The following is a 17,630-nucleotide window of genomic DNA, read 5'->3' on the forward strand; positions in this document are numbered from 1 at the left end:
GGGGTTTTCACTAGATTCTACAAAGAAGCATGGCGACCTTAACCTTTAAGCTATGTGATGGTATGATTAGATTTGATCATTCTGTTGCGACAGAGATCCTGACCAGAGCAGAACCATCAGTCATACATGGTCATTCATATTCCCCCAACAACCTCTCATTCTTGCCTTCAGATAGACACAATTCCTAGTCAAAACCTCACCTCTGAAAACTCATCGACAGACAGCACTTAAGTTCAAATGAAGTGAGTGAAGACGATAAGAGCGCGAGAGAGAGCTAGATGTTGTTAACAGAAAGCATAGCACGTCAACACTCTTAAGAACTCTTGTCTCGTCTCTTGGTTTACCAATATACAGGAAATTCCCCTCTGGGCATGTCAGGAAAGAGCTGGCTGATTGCACTCCGGGACCGTTTAATTGAACAATTTATGGCAATTAAACTCTCTGAAACCTGGGGTATGTCTACGTCCGGAGCAAATACGTTTCCGTTTTACTGCTAGCTATGATGCCAGCTATGATATCTTATACTCAAACTTTAACCGTGTGTTGCGCTTTGAGAGTGTGTGTGTGTGTGTGTGTGTGTGTGTCTCACCTCTATAGTAAAACAGGCACATGTCAGACAGCACAAACCACCTCTTCTTCCATAGCTTCATCCCCGTGCTGTCCTACAGGGGAACCGAAGACAGGAGACATCAGTCAGATACTGAGACAGAGCAAAACATTTGGTAGAGGCTGTTCCTTGCCCTCGGATAAGCTAGGCGAGCCTTTCGACAATAATTGGCATTTTGCTTCCATCTATTCAAGCATTTGCTATCAGATCTAGTGTATAGAGCAGTGTTCCTCAATCCAGGTCATGAATACCTATAGGCTGCCCTTGCTTTTCATCTAGACCTAGCTTGATTTGTTCAATTGAATGCGTAAGTAGAGCTAGGCTAGAACCAAATCCTGCACACCCTGCTGTCCCTCCGGATGCGAGTGGCCAACACCAAGACTGTCACGGAGTTCAGGAAGCAACGTACACACACTCCCTCTGATCCCAGACGGTTTCATTAACCACAGCTATCTCCTCCCACTGAAGCAAATTGGCCCTTTTTATCTCTTAACTCCCAGACAAGGTTCCCCTTTCTGTTTTTATAGCTGTGTGTCTGTGCACGCCTTAGTTGGCTTTCGTCTCTAGATAATAAGCGCCAGTCTTTTCTCTGTGAAAATAACGGCTTCTCTTCTAATGTTGCTTTTATTTTTTATTCATAACATAAATAATCTAAGACGGTTTTGTTGTTTTTCTTGTCTTCGTACGCAGCTTTCTTTTGATGCACGAGGAGGAGTACAAAGGCATGAAAGAAAAGCCCGTCATCAATAAAATATTTCCCCTTTAAGAGAAGCCTTTGGTTGTCAGGTTTGAGAAGGGGAAAAGGCACGTCTTGCGAGAGAGAACCAACGCAGCTTTGAAAGGGTAATTCAGCATGGTAGAGAGGGAAGCGCAAAAGAGAACGTTTATTGACAACAGCTCAACTCTACTTGGAAACTGAGTGATGCTAATGTTGATTGTTCTTAATGAGTGAGTGAGTGTGTGTGTTGTGTGTGCCAGGGAGTTGAGAGACAGTGACCCACAGCCAGAGCTTGGTGAGGGAGAGGAAATGCTCAAGTTGCATTGTACAGGTAGAAAGAATGAGCAAAATAGCTCAGCCACCACAAAGTTGGTTGAGCCAGTCTGTAAAGTGACCTGATTAATTGAGGCAGAGAGAGAAAGAGAAAAAGTTACATCCAATCAAGGATGGTTGTCACTTTGCTTGAGGGACCAGGCCAACGTATCAGTACTTACTAAAACAAAGGACTCAGGCTATTTAAATGAGAATGACAAAATGATGCATCAACATTTAGATTGAATAGAATTGCCAGATAACAAGAGACGAGGTCAAACTCTCCCACAAACCAATCTGATTTAAATTCACTGTTTGGGAATACAGATTCAAAGTGAATGTGTCTCTTTGTGAATGAGGATGTCCCTGTTAGATAGATAACTGAAAATCCCAACAGACGTGCGTGTGACGTTACACAGCTGACCGCTGCTGCTGAAGAGATCGGCATGTGTCCATTATTGCAGCTGTAATTAAACCTATTTTAGATTGTCACGTTCCCTTTGAGTGTCCGTCTGTCCGTCTCTGTGAACACTACCATTAAAACGTTTGGGGTCACTTAGAAATGTCCTTGTTCTCCATGAAAACATACATGAAATGAGTTGCAAAATGAATAGAACATATAGTCAAGACATGGACAAGGTTATAAATAATGATTTTTAATTGAAATAATAGTGTCCTTCAAAGAATCCTCCATTTTCAGCAATTACAGCCTTGCAGACCTTTGGCATTTTAGTTGTCAATTTGTTGAGGTAATCTGAAGAGATTTCACCCCATGCTTCCTGAAGCACCTCCCACAAGTTAGATTGGCTTGATGGGCATATCTTACGTACCATACGGTCAAGCTGCTCCCACAACAGCTCAATAGGGTTGAGATCGGGTGACTATGCTGGCCACTCCATTGTAGACAGAATACCAGCTGACTAGTTCTTGCATAGTTTGGAGCTGTGCTTTGGGTCATTGTCCTGTTGTAGAAGGAAATTGTCTCCAATTAAGCGCCGTCCACAGGGTATGGCATGGCGTTGCAAAATGGAGTGACAGCCTTCCTTCTTCAAGATCCCTTTTACCCTGTACAAATCTCCCACTTTACCACCACCAAAGCACTCCCAGACGATCACATTGCCTCCACCATGCTTGACAGATGGCGTCAAGCACTCCTCCAGCATCCGAGTCTCACGAATGTTCTTCTTTGTGATTCTCACACAAACTTAGATTTGTCTGACCATAACACTTTTTCCCAATCTTCCTCTGTCCAGTGTCTGTTCTTTTGCCCATCTCAATATTTTCTTTTTATTGGCCAGTCAGAGATATGGCTTTTTCTTTGCAAATCTGCCTAGAAGGCCAGCATCCCGGAGTTGCCTCTTCACTGTAAACTGTTGAGACTGGTGTTTTGCAGGTACCATTTAATGAAGCTGCCAGTTGAGGACTTGTGAGGCGTCTGCTTCTCAAACTAGACACTAATGTACTTGTCCTCTTGCTCAGTTGTGCACCGGGGCCTCCCACTCCTCTTTCTATTCTGTTCGAGCCAGTTTGTGCTGTACTGTGAAGGAAGTAGTACACAGCGTTGAAAGAGATCTTCAGTTTCTTGGCAATTTCTCGCATGGAATAGCCTTCATTTCTCAGAACAAGCATAGCCTGACGAGTTTCAGAAGTAAGTTGTTTGTTTATGGCCATTTTAAGCTTGTAATTGAACCCACAAACGCTGATTCTCCTCTCTATTCAACTCGTCTAAAAGAAGGCCAGTTTTATTGCTTCTTTAATCAGAGCAACAGTTTTCAGCTGTGCTAACATAATTGAAAAAGGGTTTTCTAATGATCAATTACTTTTAAAATCATAAACTTAGATAAGCTAACACAACGTGCCATTGGAACACAGGAGTGATGGATGCTGATAATGGGCCTCTGTAAGCCCATGTAGGCATTCCAATTTAAAAACAAAATCTGCCTTTCCCAGCTACAATAGTCATTTACAACATTAACAATGTCTACACTGTATTTCTGATCAATTTTATATTATTTTAATGGACAAAAAAAAAGTGCTTTTCTTTCAAAAACAAGGACATTTCTAAGTGAACCCAAACTTTTGAACAGCAGTGTGTATGTATGTAGCTACAGTACCTTCGGAAAGTATTCAGACATTTTCCACATTTTGTTACGTTACAGCCTTATTCTAAAATTAATTAAATACAAATCCTCTTGCAATCAACACACAATACTCCACGGAATTGTCCGTAGAGCTCCGAGACAGGATTGTGTCGAGCAACAGATCTGGGGGAGGGTACCAAAACATATCTGCAGCATTGAAGGTCCCCAAGAACACAGTGCCCTCCATCATTCTTAAATGGAAGAAGTTTGGAACCACCAAGACTCTTCCTAGAGCTGGCTGCCCGGTCAAACTGAGCAATCGGGGGAGAAGGGCCTTGGTCATGGAGGTGACCAAGAACCTGATGGTCATTCTGACAGAGCTATAGAGTTCCTCTGTGGAGATGGGAGAACATTCCAGAAGGACAACCATCTCTGCAGCACTTTACCAATCAAGCCTTTCTGGTAGAGTGGCTAGACAGAAGCCACTCCTCAGTAAAAGGCACATGACAGATTTTGCCAAAAGGCATCTAAAGACTCTCAGATCATGAGAAACAAGATTCTCTGGTCTGATGAAACCAAGATTGAACTCGTTGTCCTGAATACCAAGCATTACATATGGAGGAAACCTGGCACCAAACTGGCACCATCCCTACGGTGCAGCAACGTTCCACATCCAACCTGACAGAGCTTGAGAGGATTTGCGGAGAATGGGAGAAACTCCCTAAATACAGGTGTGCCAAGCTTGTAGCGTCATCCCCAAGAAGACTCTATGCTGTAATCACCGCCATAGGTGATTCAACAAAGTACTAAGTAAATGTGATATTTCTGCTTTTTTTTTCTTTGTCATTATGGGGTATTGTGTGTAGATTTATGAGGGAAATGAACAATTTAATCAATTTTTGAATTTTACACGTGTGTGGGTGCAGGTGGCTATCCAAACAAAGCCCTGTCACACAGACTCTCTCATCAACCCACTGAGGAAGACTGTGTCGGCTGCACACTTCCACCAACACCCACTCATCATTATACATACTGCAATCAGCCATTTGATTTACACAGGTTCTGCAATTCTCTAGACTATTATGAGAGTAAATTGCAATAAAGTAATTTAGTCAAGTTCTTCTATACTGGGAACTACAAACGATGTACAAACATTCCAATACCTGTTTGTAAAGCCAGTTGCTCTTGACCGCCGGGGCATTGGGGTTCCTCTTAATAGAGTTGGACCTCTTGCCAAAGTTGTGGACCTTTTTGTAAGACCTCGAAGGCTGAAAATGAAAATGGACAAACTGTCAGTATACTGTATGTAAAAACATGTATATACAGAGCCGTGGAAAAGTATTTTCCACCCTTCTGATTGGATTTTTTTCAATATTTTTGATACTGAATGTTATCAGATCTTCAACCAAAACCTAATATTAGATAAAGGGAAGCATTGTTTACAACAACAAAAAGTATACTTATTTTATTTAATGAACAAAGTGCAACACCCAATTCCCCTGTATGAAAAAGTAATTGTCCCCTTACACTCAATAAACTGGTTGTGCCACCTCAGCTGCAATGACTGCAAGCAAATGCTTCCTGTAATTGTTGATCAGTCTCTCACATCGCTGTGGAGGAATTTTGGTAGAACTTCTTTAACTCAGCAACACTCGTGGGGTTTCAAGCATGAACTGCTTGTTTCAAGTCCAGCCACAACATTTCAATTGGGATTAGGTCATGACTAGGCCATTCCAAAAAACTTCTAATTTGTTTGTTTTTAGCCGTATTCCAGTGGGCTTGATATTGTGTTTTGGATCATAGTCATGTTGCATGACCCAGCTGCCCTTCAGCTTCAGTTCACAGCATCCCCAAACCATCACACTACCACCGCCATGGTTCTTACTGTGGGAATACAGTGTTTGGTTTCCGCCAGGCATAATGGGACATCTGTCCGTAGAACATTCTTCCAAGAGTCTTCCAGTTGCTTTGTGGCAAACTTGAATCAGCTTTTTGTATAAGATGGGTCCTGTTATGACTGGCGAAAACCAAACAATGCATTCCACAGGAAGAACCTCATACCAACGGTCAAGCATGGTGGTGGTAGTGTGATGGTTTGGGGATGCTTTGCTGCCTCAGGACCTGGACGACTTGCTTTAATAGAAGGAACCATGAATTCTGCTCTGTATCAGAGAATTCTACAGGAGAAAGTCAGGCCATCTGTCTGTGAGCTGAACCTGAAGCACAGCTGGGTCATGCAGCAAGACAATGATCCAAAACACACAATCAAGTCTACATGAAAATGGTTAAAAAGCAACACATTTGAAGTGTTGTAATGGCTTAGTCAAATTCCAAACTTAATCCCAATTGCGATGTTGTGGCAGGACTTGAAAACCCACAAATGTCGCAGAGTTAAAGCAGTTCTGCATGCAAGAGTGGGCTAAAATTCACCCACAGCGATGAGAGAGACTGATCAAAAACTTCAAAAAGCATTTGGTTCGCAGTCATTGCATCTAAAGATGGCACAACCAGTTATTGAGTGTAAGGGGGGCAATTACTTTTTAACTCAGGGGAATCGGTGTTGCATAACTTTGTTAATTAAATAAATAAAATTAGTATACCTTTTTTGGTTGTTTGTAAACTCTTTGCCCTTTGTCTAAAATTAGGTTTTAGTTGAAGATCTGATAACATTCAGTATATAAAATAAATGAAAAAACAGAAAATCAGAAAGGTGGGCAAATACTTGTTCATGGCTCTGTATATATACACTGAACAAAAATATAAACGTGTTAGCTGGGGCAAAACTGTGACACCAATCAGGCCCTCGAGGACTGGAGTTGCCCACCCCTGTTTTAGAGTATTCGGCAGTTCGTCCAACCGGCCTCACAACTGCAGACCACGTGTAACCACGCCAGCCCAGGACCTCCATATCCAGCTTCTTCACCTGTGGGATTGTCTGAGACCAGCCACCCAGACAACTGACGAACCTGAAGTATTTCTGTAATAAAGCCCTTTTGTAGGGAAAAACTCACTCTGATTGGCTGGGCCTGGCTCCCAAGTGGGTGGGCCTATGCCCTCCCAGACCCACCCATGCCTGCATCCCTGCCCAGTCATGTGAAATCCATAGATTAGGGCCTAATGAATTTATTTCAATTGACTTTTCCTTCTAGGAACTGTAACTCAGTAAAATAGTTGAACTTATTGCGTTTCCATTTTTGTTCAGTATATATATACACATATATATATATATACACACACACACAAACATATTTCTGAAGATGCATAATTAGAGGAGGAGAGTTACAAATTCATTCAAATTATCATCCTCCGTTAGTAAATATAGGTGAAGACCGTTAACCTGCATTTGGCTCTTTGGTGTTAATAAACAACAGAAGGAAAAGGTACAGTATTCACCTCAATAAACTAGCTAGTTACTAGCCCATTCTACAAGACCATCTTTACTGAGAGAGGGAGAGCGAGAGACCGATACAGAGAGCGAGAGCAAGAGAGAGACTAATTTACAGCATTGCAGAACCTTCTTGAGCATAGTGGTACAATAGCTCGACCCGCAATAGAGTTCCACAGTATTTAATAATACCCATAAAACTTAGCAGTCAAACAGGGAAATAGTTTCAATCCAGATCATCACGGTATTTGTAGGTCTTTATGATAGCCGCATTAGCAGCCAATTAGCATTACATTTTGTTTTTGGGGGTGGGGGGGGGTCACCTTGTCCGAGAGAGATTTACATGGTTATCAAAATGTCACACCAGGGTAAGCCTATAGGAAATACAGCCCTTATTTTAAGTGTTACTAAAATCCCCTATGGGAAAAGTGAATGGTGGAAAAATAACTGGAACCATTTCCTTGTTTGACCGCTAGATTTTATTAAGGGTATTATGACACCTCCACTGTAGGGCTCTATGGTTACTCATCAATAATTATGGCTCATTAATAAATACATGCCACCAAGCCACACTTTTAGTCAGTGTAAGCCAAAGTAAAACATAATTAATTCATGAAAGCATGCTTTTCATTTGAATAAAGCATGCATATTTATACACTAGTCTATTAAGCATTTATAAACTGACACGCTGTACAATAAAATCACTTGGTGACCATTCTAGAATTGTAACTATCTGTGACAGGCCTGGGACAATCCAGCACATATTATCTCATGTAGAGTCCCTGTTTTGATACTCTCGGTGGACTAATACAGCTCTCGCAACATTGACTTAATGGAGAAAATGGGGAGAGATCACTGACCCCACAAGACTCCCATTAACATCCCAGAACTGGGACCTCTATCTCCCCTCTCACAGGACCCTATTAGCCAAGTCACTCTTATAATAATAATAAATAATAATAATCTTATAATAATAATTATTATTATAAAAATAATAAAAATAATAATTATTAATAAAAATAATAATAATCTTGACACAGTACATTAATCCCACCCTGTCCTTGTACATGCATCATAGTTGCATGACATCCGTTACAGTGGCGTCCATGTGCTCTTTAGGAACCACCAACAAATCCTCTCAGATATAGGGAGTGGGTCTAGTGGTCTGTTAGGGGTTGGGTGTACAGGCCGACGTGGAGCACTCACCCGTGTGGCGGGGCTGCTGCCAGGGTAGGTGCTGTAGTCTGACCCTCCTGTGAAGTTCGACGCCTCGCTCATGGTGCTCATCGGGCGCTCCTTCTTCACTCTGTCACTCTCCTCTGATGGAGCCTGCTCTGGAGCCTTTGGCCTGGGGGGGAAGAGAGTAAGAGAAATGCAGTAGAAAATGAGAAAAGCTACATAAAGACTACACAAATGAGGCTCGGACTCAACTTCAACCTGTGGGATTAATGGGCGGGTTAAGAGGCGGTGCGGTGCAGCTGTGTGTGACACTGATTGCTCTGCGAATGAGCTGCCTGCCGGCCAGTCTGTCTAGCTCTATCGGTTTGCCAGTTTAAACTGCAACCACAATGAGAGCCCGTCTCTGTTAGAGCCAAACCCTGCCGTTATAGAAAGAGGAGAGAGAGAGAGAGAGCAAGAGGAAGAGAGATGCAAAAAAAAAAGAGGCAGGCCCCATAAATCAAACCAGTTACTCACTGTGTCACCTCTGATATATTCCTCCAAGTCAGACCACTTTAAATCGCCTGCCAACCTTGCCTGACAAAACTAAATGGCCTACCAATCCAAATACAGCAAAGTTCAAGGTCTCCTAGGCTAAACTACCCAGCACCAAAGGCTTTAACGCTTATAACAATGGTAGCAAAAAAATAAGCTAAACTCGGCTATAAATCCTCCTATTTGCAGAGTGGCTTCATCTAGAGTTGTATTCAGAACAGTATCGTCTCTGAGCAGTGGCCTATATTCTGTGGTTCCAAGGGGAGTGCTGACGTGACTGTGTGGGTAAATGACAGCATCTGGAGCGTGGAGGGGGGTAGAGAGAATATCTGTATCGGTCTGTCTGGGAGATAATAAAGCTGGGTTTTTAGGTCCCCACCTCACAGGAACAAACGCCCTGTACATGAGTGTAAACCTCTGATTTCAGCTCTGGTAACAGATAAGGTATGAAGATCCACTTGACCGTCCTCTCCCCTCCTCTCCTGCAAGCTATCATCCCCTAAAGTATGACAAATATTATCCTACATTTCCGCTTACCCCATTTCCCTCCTCTACTGTAATCGTCACCTCTCCTCTCCAACCCGCCATATAAACAGGTCAGCCTGCTTGTCCGTCACAGAGCCTGTGATGTGATTGGATCATGTGTATGACGCTTGCATGCTTGCATGGAGGTTATAACAGGATTGTTATGACAGGTATGTCAATGTGACTTAGACATGTGAATGTAGTGGCAAGGTTACTTCACAGACACACATCGGTTCAGCTTGGTGTGCAAAAACACAAAGGCCAGGCCTCAAATATGATAGCAATGACTGCTGTTCACTTACACACAATGACACAGACATTCTTAACAATACACCGAGTGTACAAAACATTAGGAACACCTTCCTAACACTGCACCCCCTTTCGCATTGCCCATTCACACTCTGAATGGTATACATACACTACACATGTCTAAACTGTCTCAAGGCTTAAAAATCCTTCTTTAACCCGTCTCCTCCCCTGGTCAGTCTATGGTCATGGAAAGAGCAGGCGTTCCTAATGTTTTGTACACTCGGTGTATATCAACATTAAAAACCTATTTATAGTGAATTGCTAGATAGATATGTAGACGTTATTATCTTCAAAGTGGATAATTGTCTTCGCAGCCCATTTCACTGGATCAACCTCCATTGTGGCTTTACGTTCCCTAAATGCTTGTCAAATTATGTTGCTGTGGGCTGGTGAACCGCGCGTGACCGTCCAAGCCACACAAATGATCACAAGTTAATTCAAGCATTTGAGAGAGGTTGAGGGAATGAGGGATATTAACATATATTAAATGACACTCTTCTCAGCTGAGGCTGAAAAATCTCCAACTCCAACGCTCGTCTCCAATCAAGGCTTCCCAGCATTAAATTGTGTGTGTGCGCATTTCAAGCATTTCCAGGTGCGTCAGAGGCAGGTCCAGTGAATAGGTCTGTTAATTGCGGGGCAATGGATGACATCAGTCCCGATGACATCATCAATATAACTATAAGAGTGACTCATGCAAATCGTGCTTAGATCATACAGTCTATCTATAGGCCATTCCCTGTCTTTGTCACTTTTCTCTCTCTCTTTTTTTCCCTTTCTATAGATCTCTTTGTTCCTCTCTTGCCCAAATAATGCTTCTCTTTTTCACCCTCTATCTCACCCATGTCTTTATCTCTCTCCCGTCATCTGTATGGCTCCACCTTCCCATCCTTCTCCCTCCCACACCCTCTCTGTTGCCGCTGCTGGCAGAAATCCCTAGCAGTAAACTGGTGTATGTATGACCTCTCTGAGAAGTGCTGTCGACCCACACAGCCAGGCTCCTAAGATCCTCCCAAATCACACAGCCTCTTCCTCATGATCGATGGCCCCTGTGTGTGTTAGTATGTCAGCAGGGAGGATGAGAGAGGAAGAGGAAGATAAAGGTTACAGAACATGCCTTAGAAGTGAAGCACAAGAAGTATTTCTTAAAGCTGCATTGTAGTTGTGACGTGGTTGTGTTGTGAGATACTGGAGCAGTTTGTTACTGTCCGAAAGACCTGGGCTCAAATAGCATTGGTATCCTTTCTAATACTAGTTTCTGTCTGGAGAATCAAAATGGACAGAGGTAAATGGTAGACCCCATTGCGAGGAACAATTAGATTATTTGATTCAGGCTTGGAGACCGAATGTATTTTACCCGTTGCGATCACACACACATACACAAGCTATAGTAGTTCCATGATGGGAGCTAAGCTTCATTTTATCTATTAAATATACTTAGACTAATCGGATGGCACAAATAAATCGTGCATGTCTTAGCATTAGCAATGCAGAGCAGGATTTCAGGCAATCCAAAACACGGCAGACGCTGCATACGGTTAGTGGTAGGACTGACTTGATGAGAGAGACAGAGGCAGAACTTCCAAAGAGACAGATGAAGAGGCTAGGTAGAGCAAAGCATCCATCCAGCCGATAGCTACGTATACTATATTACCTGTTAGATACAGGGTCTGTAATAGGGTCTGTAACCGGGTTGGCCGTAACAGGGTTGGCCGTAACAGGGTTGACCGTAACAGGGTTGACCGTAACAGGGTTGACCGTAACAGGGTTGACTGTACCAGGGTTGACTGTACCAGGATCTGTAACGGGGTGGACAAGCTTTGCAGAAGTCACGCTAGAAAACAAAAAGGGAAGGAAACAAAATTAACTGAATTAAAGAATAATATCAAACAATCTAACCTGAAAATACCAAACACATGATAAACTAATTATATATGTAATCATGACATTTAACAAATAAACATTCACATCAAACTTAAATGAAATGATAATTGTAGTCTTCAGGGATGTGCTTAGGCCACAGATTCTGTAAATGCTTTTCACTGAATATCCATTGTGAAGAGAACATTACAATTGCATTAATTTATGCCATTTAGCAGACACTTTTATCCAACGCAACTTAGTCATGCGTACACTGTTTTATGTACGGGTGGTCCCGGGAATCGAACCCACTATCCTGGTGTTGCAAGCAACGTGCTCTACCAACTGAACTACAGAGGACCACTGCCTGCTTCCGTTACATAAGCCCATTACCTAGCGCTTAATTGACTGTCTCCCTCTAGGCTACTGGCAATTCTGTACTGTAATTAAGGGGATGGGTTTGTTGGGAGGACAGTCCCTTCTTGCTTACTTCCTACTCTCTACCACCAGTCTCTCTCTCCCTGTGCCATATGAAGGCTGCCCCCTGCATAGCCCCTTGCTTTAGGGCTTCTTCCCTTGCTTGCGCACAGCTGGACGCCGGGCAGCATTCAAATATACCATCATAATATGGTAATTTTGCAGATGCTTTTATCGAAAGCCACTTACAGTTAACACATACTGAACGTGGCTCATGAGGTTATCACATCTAGTATTCTGGAGATTTGCACATCAGAAAGCTGACTCCCATCTAGCACCAAATACAGTGGTCCTTACTCATCTCGTCTTGAAGCAAGACAAGGTTCATATCAACAGCCCTGATGGCAACACCATCATCGGTTTAATACCAACCCATGCTGCTTTCTTCCTTTAGCATGCAGCTTATGTGCTGTGATATCAATAGCAGTTTCCCTCCAGAGTAAAACTAGCCGATTGCTGTCCAGCCCCTTCCTCCCCTCAAACCTAACTGCAGTTTGGTCTAGCATTGAAATGTGGCAAGGTTAAACATTCTCTGTGAATGAATTCATATACTTCAGAGGGGGAAGATAGGGGAGAAGTAAGAGGGAGGCAAGAAAGGATGATGGACAGCAATGAAGCAAAGAGAAGAAAGAGGGAAGAGAAGAGGGAAGAGCGAGAAAGTGGAGAGTGAAAAGAGGAATGTAGAACAGTGCCTTCAGAAAGTATTCATGCCCCTTGACTTATTCCACAATTACAGCCTAAATTTGAAAAAATAACAATAAATCTCACCCATCTACACACAATATTCCTTAATGATAATTTATTGAAAATGTTTTTGCAGTATTACTTTAGTGCCTTGTTGTAAACAAGATGCATGTTTTGGAATATTTTTATTCTGTACAGACTTCCTTCTTTCACTCTGTCAATTAGGTTAGTATTGTAAAGTAACTACAATGTTGTTGATCCATCCAGTTTTCTATCAAAGCCATTAAAATCTGTTACTGTTTTAAAGTTACCATTGGCCTCATTGTGAAATTACTGAGCGGTTTCCTTCCTCTCTGGCAACTGAGTTAGGAAGGTAGCTTGTAATCATTGTAGTGAATGGGTGTATTGATACACCATTCAAGTATAATTAATAACTTCACCAGGCTCAAGTGGATATTCAAAGTCTGCTTTTTAAATCTACAATTAGAATCTACCAATAGGTGCCCTTCTTTGCGAGGCATTGGAAAACCACCCTGGTGTTTGTGGTTGAATCTGCTCGACTGAGGGTCCTTATATATAATTGTATGTGTGGGGTACAGAGATGAGGTAGTCATACGAAATCATGTTACACACTATTATAGTGTATGCAACTTGTGTGACTTGTTAAGCACATTTGTACTACTTAACTTATTTAGGCTTCCCTTAAAACCAAGGAGTTGAATACTTACTGACTCAAGACATTTCAGCGTTTCATTTGTAAACATAATTTCCCTTTGACATTATGGGTTATTGTGTGTAGGCCACTGACAACAAATCTGAAATGTAATCCATTTTAAATTCAGGCTGTAACACAACAACATGTAGAAAAGCCAAGGGGTGTGGACAGTTTCTGAAGACACTGTACATGTTGCTTTAATTGATGATGAGTGCAAGGCCTCTCCTTTAGGCCCAGGGTCATTGCAGAGGTGGAGGACATTTGAAATCTAATTCTGAGTGCTGAATAAGTTGTTGAGTTGAGTTTATTGTTTTACAGGGACAGTGCACATTAATCAACGTTTCAGTAAAAGTGCCGGTTTTAGCCAGTCGGCTAATTTTCAACCACAGTCCCTGGGCAGGTTATTAAAAAACAATTACAATATAGACAATCATTGAGCAGTGAGCACACGCAGAGCAACATAGGACAAGCAAGACATAGCATACAGACAGAGCAACATAGGACAAGCAAGACGTAGCATACAGACAGAGCAACATATTACAAGCAAGAAGTAGCATACAGACAGAGCAACATAGGACAAGCAAGACATAGCATACAGACAGAGCAACATATTACAAGCAAGAGGTAGCATACAGACAGAGCAACATAGGACAAGCAAGACGTAGCATACAGACAGAGCAACATAGGACAAGCAAGACGTAGCATACAGACAGAGCAACATATTACAAGCAAGAAGTACCATACAGACAGAGCAACATATTACAAGCAAGAAGTACCATACAGACAGAGCAACATAGGACAAGCAAGACGTAGCATACAGACAGAGCAACATAGGACAAGCAAGATATAGCATACAGACAGAGCAACATATTACAAGCAAGAGGTAGCATACAGACAGAGCAACATAGTACAAGCAAGACGTAGCATACAGACAGAGCAACATAGGACAAGCAAGACGTAGCATACAGAGAGAGCAACATAGAACAAGCAAGACGTAGCATACAGAGAGAGAGCAACATAGAACAAACAAGGCCATTAAAAGTGTATATGCAGAAATCGTTCCTCCATTTCCTGGTTGCTAAAACTAATAAGCTAGTATATTGTGTAATATATTTTCCATAACCAAAAATATTGTTGTTTCAATGGTTTGAAGCTGGTGTACAAAACTGAAAGTAAAAGACGAAAACAAAACTTAAGAATGAGAAGCACAGAAATAGCGCACATAAAACAAATCTACTGCTTCTTAAACTTTCTTTCAAGTAGAACGATAGCTCTATAACTCACATTTCTATGTGAATTTGGACAGGTCGCTCAAAAAGTGACATTTTGCCACTTTAAGGCGCTTTAAAGATCGGAAGACATCTACATTGGGGAAAATATAGGAAACTTGAAAATATTACAATAAATATGAAAAATGGTGAAAGGGTACAAACTAACGAGCCAAGAAGTTAACTTTTGTATACTTTGTTTTGTCTGGATATTTAGGTCCACACACAACGCTAAGTGAAATTTCTGCACTATAAAGTGGAGCTCAGTGGTTTGTGCCCGAGGTCTAAAGAGATTAAAGCAGAGGTTTTTCACACTGCAACTAACTCATTACAGGGTCTGGCTGGACTAGGAGCACTGATCCTATTGAGAAAGAGAGAAAGCGGGAGAGAGAAGAAAGTTGGAGAGAGAGGGAGCGTGTGTGTGGGAGGGACAAAAGGATGAGACGACGCACGGGGAGGAGAGTGAAAGAGGGAGAGAAGAAAGGTGGAGGTGTATGGGTGAGTCGGAGAGGCAGAGGGGGAATGTGGGCGACATGTGGAAAGAGATGGAGAGAGAGGATGTGTGGGTTGAAGAAGTGTCAGCCGGTTATCAATGAGGAGTGCTTCCTTCAGAACACCATTAATCCACGTTACACCCGCTATTACGCCTGTAGGGAAGGTGGAGGTGTGTGAGGGAGAGGTGACATCTCAAGTAGATGACTTTTTATCCCCTATTCGCTTCGAAAACTTTCCTTTTCAGAGATGTATAAAGATGCTTATACTAGAGTTTTGTAAAAGGAGTTTTGACGTGTCAATCACCAGGGAGAACGGTGATAGTGTCGACCAGGATTCAGGGACAGCAGTTCAGTTCGAGGAACGTTCTGCGAACACACTTCTTTCAAAATGCAGTGATGGTCATAAAGCAGAGGATGTTATACTCTATTTTATCCCCTTCTATATACAGTATATTAGTTATTTTATCACCTTTTATTTAATCTCCGCATTAGTCTCTCATATCCACTGTTAATTTACTATTGTTTTCAACATTTTCATTTAAGTCCATCTTGATTTTACATTTGCATAGAAATGCTGTGTGTTATCGTTTCTCACCTTTCTAATATTTTATTGGTTAAGCACCTTGAAATGCATTTGCTGTGAGAAAAGTGCCACATAAATGAAGTTTGATTGATTGATAATGCAGTCTTCAGACAGAGAGAGAGAGAGAGAGAGAGACTGAGTGACAAGGCCAGCCAATTAACATTGCTTTGTTGTCCGCTCACGGATAGGCCGACGCTCGCTGGATAATCAGGATGTGAAGCTGCGTTTTTCCACTCGGAGGAACGAACACATCATTTGCTTTCTGTTGTTTCAAGTATTCTGCCGTGTCATTCTCACAAACTACAAGGAGTTGAATAGAAAGTGCGTCTTCGTTAGGAAAAACCAACACATTCCGGCAGTCAAGACTTAGTCGGCCCAAGAACCCTAATGAAGGTGGTGGTGTCGAGTTGGTGTTTGAGATGAAAGGAACCTTTTACACAAGTTCAATTTCCTTGATATGACTGATGTAAGAGCCTCTTTCCATTTTCCTTCTCGTGATCGGAGGTGACCCTCTTTCACACAAACCTTTTTGTCTGTCACCAACACACCTCAATCTGTTATATTTGACTTGCTCGCCTCACTTCCAATTAACAGTTAACACACGGAGGAGAATATTTGCATATTCTCCTCAGACACCTCAGTGCGGTGCTAATAAAAAGAGCAGACCTGGGTTCAAATAGTATTTGAAAAAATGTAAAATACTTTAGATGGGCTTGATTGAGCTTGCCTGCCGAAATGGAACCAATGGAATGCTCACAAAAGATCAAACCATTTTCACTTGGCACTCCAGTTAGGCTACAGCAAAAGCTAAAACATTAGAAAGATTTCAAATGGTATTTGAATCCAGGTGTGAGGAGGAGAATGTGATGGAGGGGATAATTGGGACGGGGTGCAGAGCAGAGTGGAGGGGGGTTGTTACTCAACGGCACAGCCAGGAAGGAAGGAACAGACTACAAATCTCCATAACAACCTAATGTTCCATCCAGAAAAATAGGATTCAAACGTGGTCATGACTGCATCTGAGACGGACCATATAATTGCCTAATTTCCTTGTTTTTGAGGTAAAGTGAGGAAATGGCTGCCAAGCTTAAGGAATTTCTCCATCTCTCTGTGTGTGTGTGTGTGTGTGTGTGTGTGTGTGTGTGTGTGTGTGTGTGTGTGTGTGTGTACGAGTCACTATCTCTCTCCGTCACACTCCATTCTCCACTATCACTACGGTGGTGGTTGGTGGTCTTACAAAAACAATATTTAGTCAATATGAAAAAAATAAATAGATGAACAACATCTTGTTTCAGTACGGCCAAATTGTATATCGTGCAGACTCTGGTTAGCTACCTAGCAGCTACCTAAGACTTAGCTGCCTGCAGGTCAGTTCATTCCTGAGAGACGCCATTCTCTGTCTGTTTGGAAGGCTAGAGTAAACAACTCTGGCTTCTCCACACACGCACGTACATGCCCGCACACACACACAAGCTACAAAAGGCAACCGGTATTGACTTTGCTGGAGGACAGCTTGCAGGGGGAGAAGAGAGAGCAGGGTGCGTTGGGTAACACTGTCGGTTCAGGTTGAGAATGTCTGGACAGCTCTGACAGGCCTTTGAGCCTGAACTCAGATCTTCACACACACACACACTCCTCTTCACTGGCTTCTCCTCCCTCCATCCTCTCTCCACCGTGGGTGTTTTGGAACGTGTTTTGTCTGAGAGCCCTTATCAGAACCCGGCAGGAAAGATTGGCGAGGTAGCAACGCTGCCTTCCATTTCCAAATCCTCTCCAAGAGTTCTGCAGCTGTAGCCACGGCACAGTTGAACCAAACACACTCCCGTTTTCCTTCAGATTAAGTGGAGCCGAAGACGGGGAAGGTGAATGGTGAAGTAGCAAACGCTGCCTTCCATTTCA

At 42.4% G+C, this 17,630-nt stretch overlaps 1 protein-coding gene across 14 annotated transcripts in view; it reads right to left on the reverse strand.

The window, feature by feature from the left end:
* LOC118392359 (pleckstrin homology domain-containing family A member 5-like) overlaps nucleotides 1–17,630 on the reverse strand; it is a 149,829-nt gene that overhangs the window by 33,541 nt on the left and 98,658 nt on the right. For 11 of the 14 annotated variants that reach the window (XR_008062865.1, XM_052460169.1, XM_052460174.1 and 8 more), the window contains exons 5-8: nucleotides 11,305–11,484; nucleotides 8,310–8,451; nucleotides 4,882–4,986; nucleotides 590–662 (exon numbers count right to left, since the gene is read on the reverse strand). Coding sequence is in view for 13 of the 14 variants with exons in the window: in XM_052460169.1 (XP_052316129.1) it covers nucleotides 590–662; nucleotides 4,882–4,986; nucleotides 8,310–8,451; nucleotides 11,305–11,484 (500 nt within the window). In the remaining variant the exon portion in view is untranslated. The remainder of the gene's footprint in view (nucleotides 1–589; nucleotides 663–4,881; nucleotides 4,987–8,309; nucleotides 8,452–11,304; nucleotides 11,485–17,630) is intronic. The other 3 variants (XM_052460172.1, XM_052460181.1, XM_052460179.1) reach the window with 1 other exon arrangement.

The sequence above is a fragment of the Oncorhynchus keta genome, chromosome 13 (genome assembly GCF_023373465.1).
Source record: "Oncorhynchus keta strain PuntledgeMale-10-30-2019 chromosome 13, Oket_V2, whole genome shotgun sequence".
Taxonomy (NCBI): domain Eukaryota; kingdom Metazoa; phylum Chordata; class Actinopteri; order Salmoniformes; family Salmonidae; genus Oncorhynchus; species Oncorhynchus keta.